This window comes from Lactuca saligna, chromosome 1 (genome assembly GCF_052625555.1).
Source record: "Lactuca saligna cultivar CGN05327 chromosome 1, ASM5262555v1, whole genome shotgun sequence".
In the NCBI taxonomy this organism is placed as follows: Eukaryota; Viridiplantae; Streptophyta; class Magnoliopsida; order Asterales; family Asteraceae; genus Lactuca; species Lactuca saligna.
Window position 1 is genome coordinate 67,601,547 of NC_136417.1, and position 6,586 is coordinate 67,608,132.

The 6,586-nt window shown below is 35.7% G+C and overlaps 1 protein-coding gene across 1 annotated transcript; it reads right to left on the reverse strand.

The window, feature by feature from the left end:
- Positions 1-1,112: 1,112 nt before the first annotated feature.
- On the reverse strand, positions 1,113-5,171 carry LOC145039155 (pre-mRNA-processing factor 19-like). The gene is made up of 18 exons (XM_078987267.1): positions 4,976-5,171; positions 4,786-4,871; positions 4,387-4,458; positions 4,221-4,283; positions 4,034-4,120; positions 3,792-3,939; positions 3,583-3,707; positions 3,287-3,403; positions 3,112-3,207; positions 2,960-3,019; positions 2,757-2,831; positions 2,569-2,673; positions 2,352-2,468; positions 2,200-2,277; positions 1,992-2,088; positions 1,728-1,779; positions 1,536-1,606; positions 1,113-1,442 (listed from the first exon to the last, which is right to left on the reverse strand). The coding sequence occupies exons 1-18, from the start codon at positions 4,986-4,988 to the stop codon at positions 1,312-1,314; spliced, it is 1,593 nt and encodes a 530-aa protein (XP_078843393.1). The 5' UTR covers positions 4,989-5,171; the 3' UTR covers positions 1,113-1,311.
- Positions 5,172-6,586: the final 1,415 nt, after the last annotated feature.

Genomic DNA, 6,586 nt, shown 5'->3' on the forward strand with positions numbered 1-6,586 from the left:
AGCTATCCAATTGATCTTCCTCCCAGCACCCCCGAATCCATAATCTCCATTTGATTCTGAACCCCATCTACTCCATGATTGAGACTAAGAAACTCCAGTTTACTGAAATCAACTTTAAACAAAAAGTTTTCCTTTTCAACTTTTTGCCCAAGTACATACTTCATTCATAACTAGAGGCCCGTCAAGAATGTTCCTGCCATCCATGTATGTATGTTGATTGTGTCTCATCAATAATGCTACCAATCACCACCTTTAGCCTAGAAGCGAGAACCTTGGTGATGATTTTGTACATACAACCAATGAGGCTGATGGGTCTACAGTCTCCAAGTGTGATAGGATCTTTGTTCTTTGGAACAAGAGTAATAAAAGATGAGTTGCAGCCCTTTGAGATCCTTCCTATCTCTTGAAAGAATTTCACAAATCTAATTATATCATCTTTTATAGTCTCCCACTTGGATTTTAGGAGCTTGAATGTGAATCCCTCCGGTCCCAGCACTTTCTCACTTCCACTTGGATTCTTAAGGATTCCATGAAAGAAGCATGAGTTTTCGTCTCCATCAACTAGCCATTTAACCCTGGACTTTGGTTGCAAATCCATTTTTTTAACTTCGTGATCTCCCTTAGTCTTTGTTTTCCCATTCTATAAGTTGCCATCTCTTGATCCGTTAAGAAACATGATTCAGCTTCCAGATCAAGTCTATTTAACTCCTTTTTAAGAGTGTCCAATTCCATATTCTCCTTTATCTATTCATTTGCTCTCCAGGTTTTGATTGCAGCTTTAAGGTGTTTTAGCTTTGCAAGGGAGAAACATATCAGAAAGACCATAGCCAGAAAATGATGACCAAGCTTGGTTGAAAATTTGATCAAAATTGTCATTAAGCATCCAGGAGTTGAAAAAGCAAAAAGGAGGGGAACAATACTAAACTATAAGCTATAATCATACAAATAATTATTTTATTTTTATTGGATTAATAACAACACATGCAACAATATTAAAGTACAAGCTAATAATCATACAAATAATTAACTAAAATTAAATAAGCCGGGAGGTTAAAGGGCCAAAAACATTCTACAAATTAAACACTTGAAGTTCATCATCAAGTTAAATCCTGTTTAAAAAAAAAAAAAGGCCTCCGTTTTGCATATAAAACTCAATTCTTACATGAGTTGAAAATTCTAAACACAAATAATCTGTCTCATTAAATTAAAAAAAAAAAAAATCCAGAGACATATTTAAAATGCTACACCTGAATAAAATACAAAATGACCCCACTTAGATAAACAAAACAACAAGCATTAAGTTTTTTGTTTTCAAGACTCGGCTTCCATTGCAGCAGCGTCTTTTTCTTCTCCAGGCAAACCAAACAACCGAAGGTTTCTATCCATTGACCCAACCGCTATGTATTTTGCATCAGCTCCAAATTTTACACTATTTATCTTACCTGCCATTTCATTTCCATTTTACATTTAAAAATAAACCCCCCAATATTAATATTTTTAAATAAAAAAAAAAAAAAAAAAAGATCCAAGGAAACCTGTGCCCGACAAATCAGGGAATGTTTTGATACAGTTCCATTCTGACTTCACATTCGCAACTTGATAAACCCTGTATAGTAAGTAAGTACACACATACACATACAGTATTTTAAAATGACCAAAATACCCTTTTCCCTTTCATCAGATATAAATAATAATAATAATCATCCAACATGTAAGTAAAGTACTACCTTATGTCTGAACCTCCTATTGCCAAGTAACTTCCACTATGATCAAATTCCACTGTTAAGAAAAAAAAAAAAAAAAACATTACAATGTCAACAGACACTTTATAAAATGACCGATTTACCCTTTCAAAACCAAACTTAAGTTTTGAAATCTAATAACAAACAACTTCCACTATGGAGATTTATTTTGATTTGTGGGTTTTTTTTGTTGGACATGTTTGAAAGAGGAAAATGACATAGGGGCAAAATGGTAAAATTTTTTCATACCAGATTGTGTTGGAGTGTTCTCATCATAAGGAGTAAAAGTCCTGAAGTTTCTCAGTTTACGAAGATCCCACAGCTTAACACCATCTTGAGCAGCAGTCTAAAAAAAAAAATAAGACTTATTGAAGTTTCGATTTTGGACTATAAACTGTAAAATTCAAAAAGTATATGGACCATTTTTGTAAATAGTGCCTTTTCAAGAATCACTTACAGCAAGAAAGTAACCGTTTTCTGAAAATGAGATTGCAGTAACTGCCCCAACATGCCCATCAAACCTTGCAACATTTGCCTACAAACAAAAAAAAAAAAAAACGATATAAGATACAGAAAAACAACAAACCAGGGGCAGTTTTGGAATTTTACCTGACTCTTCACATCCCAGATTTTAACAATTGATCCAGAAGTACCAGTTCCTAGAATTAGACCATCAGGATGAAAAGCTGCAGATGTGTAGCCCTCAGATACAGATGAATCCTCAACCTTCAAATTAATATACAAAATTTAATAATAAAAGTAAATTGAAAACTCCAAAAACATTAGAAAGATATTTTCTTTATGTAAAAAAAATAATAATAAAAACCTGTGCAAGGCATAAACCAGATGAAAGCTCATAGAAGCACCAGGAATTGTCTAAAGAAGCTGTTACAAAGTAGTTATTTGTAGCATGAACAGTTACAGCTTGCACCTGTTAAACAATAAGAAAAATAAATAAAATTTATTATTGTTGCTTTTAAGTAAAAAGATATAATTAAAATAATAATTAATTACCTCAGCTGTATGATCCTTTAAGACATGCTTACAATCATAGTTTCCACTTTCAGACCCTTGCCACACCCTTACTGTCTGCATATAAATAAAAAAAATTGACTTTAACTTCAATGCAAAATTTATTTATTATAATGTGAATATATATTATATATATAAAAAAAAAAAAAAAAAAAAAAAAAAAAAAAAAAAAAGATTGAACTTACTTTATCAGCTGAACCAGTAACAACCAACTCACCATCAGACACAAACTTGACGCTTGTGACCTAAAAAAATGATAATAAAAGTTTAAAAAAAAAGGTAGAAACATAAAAACATGAAATCAAAATTACTTGTTTTACCAAATAGTGAAAAACACCTTCTTGGAGTGGCCACTGAGTGTGGATACAATTTCCCCTGAAGATCGATTAAAGACTACAGCATTCATATCAACTCCACCAGTAGCAATAAGATCCTGAGATGTGCAAAACAGATCTTTCTTAAAAGCCCAAAATAAAAAGATCAAGAATGAATGTGGAATTACAAATATGTACCTTTGATTGATGGATGTCAATAGATAAAATTCCAGCTTTGTTTGTTTTGTGAAGAGGGTAACTGTTGAGCTGTGTATACCTCTCAATAGCATCCAATGGAACCAATGTGGGAGGAATCTGAAGAAAGAAAAATGCAAAAAATGATATTTCAGTTTTTAAAAATGTCAACTTGTTTCCATTTGGCAAACAAACATGCCATACAATGGAATCTTGAATTCCAATTGGGTTGGAATGCAAAAATCAAACAAGCCATGGAATGGAATCTTGAATTCTAGTTCTTTCGAAATCCATGATACCTGTCTTTTCTTCCTTTGCTGTGAAAGTGCAGCATTGCAGTCTGTTAATTCGGTTATGATACTGGAAGAAATTCCAGGGCGGAATTTCTTACCATCAGGACCAAACTCATCATCCTCAGTAGCAGCTGTTAAAACCAAAAAATAAGTCACAAAAGAACAAAATCAAGAAAGATTTAGAGACCTCTGAATGAAGAACAGAAAACAAGAACCTCTTTTCCCATTGCTTATAGCATAAGCATTCGATGCGACTGCTGTTGATGTTGGCATTGGTGCTTGTCTTTCTAAACTTGACAACATTGTCCTTGCTTCATCAAGTTCTTTCTTTAATCTTGCAATCACCCGACATGCTGAATCATGCTGACATTACAGAAATAATATAAACATGAACAGTTTGAACATCGAAAGATAAAACAAGGTTTGAAATTGTGAACAAGTAAGTTGTTTGTGGTACCTGGTATAAACAATGACTAAGCTCTTGCCTTGTTGTATGTAATTGTTGCTCTGATGCAAAAGCAGATAACACCAAAGCATCCCATTCCTGAAGTAAAAGGAGTAGTAAACGTATGAGAGGTAAGTTTAGAGCCTTCATTCAGATGATTAAGAACAAGATTGTTAATAGAACAAGGTAGAACACATACATTCTGAAACATTCCAAGCATTCCAGGAATACTTGCTGCCTGCACTGGTCTAGGTTTCACTATCTGCATGCATTTTTCAGAAAAGTTATAAGCTTCAACATGTAAAGATTGAGATGTAAATTGTGGAAATATAAGATTAAGCAACAGAAGTTTACAAAATGCAAACCTTGCCAGTTTTTATTGGAACAAGATCATCCGTAGTTAGGGTTTCCCCAGTCACTGGACATTTTCCATAGTCCTAATCAAAATCAATAAAGTCAAATACATATTAGAACCAGTATAAAGACAGTAGTTACACTTGGTATGGTTTCTTTTGCAATTTAACCCTATTTGAAGTGTTTATCATAAATTCTACTATATTCCATAAAAGTCACACTCTGTCGACAAAGATGTACCCATCGAAAGTCGATTTGTAGTTATATTTTGGTATGAATGGTGTTGTTGTTGTGCTATAATTACTCTCAAACTTCTGTAATTTCTTGAATTTTAGGTAACGCCGGAATAAAACTAAAGGAAAATCCACGATAAGTAAGAAGATAAACCCTAGCAAAGAAAGTGAACTCACCAGTATGTGTCTTTCGATCAATCGCTTCTCGAAAAGTAGTCCGGATGACTTAGAAACAACAGGTTCTTCCGGCACCTCGCCGGAAACTGTGGAAGTAGCATAGAACAGCAAAAAGTAAAACAGATCAGGTCAACAGAAACTAAATAACTAATGATGTATAGAAAACGATGTAGGAAGAGAGAGACGTTACTTGAACAAATCATTGTGGAATGAGAGCTAGGGTTTAACAGTCGACGGTGGCCGCAGTGGAGGAGTGAAGATGAGGGAGTATGGATTTTCTTGTGATATTTAGGAGGGAGGTATCGGTAAATCGAGTGAGGAAACCCTAAAAGGTTTTGTAGCCGATTGCTGGTCAATATTTGAACCCTTTGCTTGGTTCGATATTACAAAACTTGAGGTTGATATTAAGACAATTTCAAGTTAATTTATAGGGTAAGTTATATAAAATAAATATAAATATATATTATAAATGGTTATTGTTATTTTGAAAAATCATAGTTAGCCAAACTTGTTCATGATGGCTTGTGAATTCTTTTATTTTCCTATACTTGAAAGTTCTCCTACTTAACGGTTACTTGAGAATACAAGTTATTTTGAAAACGGTCAACATATATGTAACATCCCGTTTATAATAAGATAATTAAATAATAAACCTGGAGCCCCGAGAAGTAATTCTTCTATATTTTATATATATTATTATTGTCCAAACCGAATAATAATTAGTGGGGTGTTGGTTTCGGGGTGCCAAATGTTATACTTTTGATTTCCGAGGGTTAAAGAGTAAATGTCGGACTTATTCTAAGAAGGATTCTTGAAGCCAGGGTAGAAATGGTAAATTATGGATCTTAATTGAGAATAATTTGTAGAGAAGGGGTTGTTTTTTTAACTGTTGGGCGTATATTGAAAAGAATTATGGGAGCAAGGGGTTAAAGGGTAAATTAAGGGTTTGTTTTGAAAGAAAAATAGAGGAGGAGGGACTATTCCTATCACTATGGTTCGAAGTTTGAAAGGGACGAGTATATAGCATTCGCATCCCCGGTAAACCCTAACGCTAGATTCATTTTTCCTAGCCGCCAACTTCACCACCCTTATACCCCCTCCATCCGTCTGCTACCATCCCTCTCACTTTCAACCACCGCCACCTCTTCTAGTGAAGCCGGAAGCCACCGAATGATCGCCATTACCACTCTGATGACGGGATTGAAGGCCAACTTTGAGGTTGTTGTTGCTATTTCCTCCATTGATCGTTCCTTTTTACCCCGAGGCGTCGTCCGGCTCGCTGTCGTTGTCACCATTGGGCTGTGTCGTTGCCGAGCAACATCATCGTTGTGCCACTACCGTTGAAGATGAAGACCACGGTCGGAATGGAAGAAAAACGCCAGTGACAATCGATGTTACTGCTCTTAGTGAAGAATCGCGCTTTCTCTTCTCTCTTCTCCGTTCTGTGTTGCTGCCACGTCGCCAGTGTCGCTTCGACGACTGTTCCGATGCTGCCAGGTCATCTAGACGCCACACGCCGCTGCGAGGATGATTCAGCATGGGGTGTGTGATGTCATGTTGTGTTGGTCTCTGTGTGAGTGGGTTCTGTCGAACGGAAGGCGTGAATAACCACCATGGAAGTCGGCCATGGTGGTTGCCACCGATAATGAGGTTGTTGCCACTGACCGCCGATGTTGTTCCTCCGTTTACCACCCCGAAGGGCCGTCGTGTTTATGTTTCACGCGGGTTCAAGTAAGCTGCTGCTTCAAGTTTGTGTCGGTGTCTTTCTCTGTTGTAGTTTGTGTTGTGTGTGTAGTCTGTT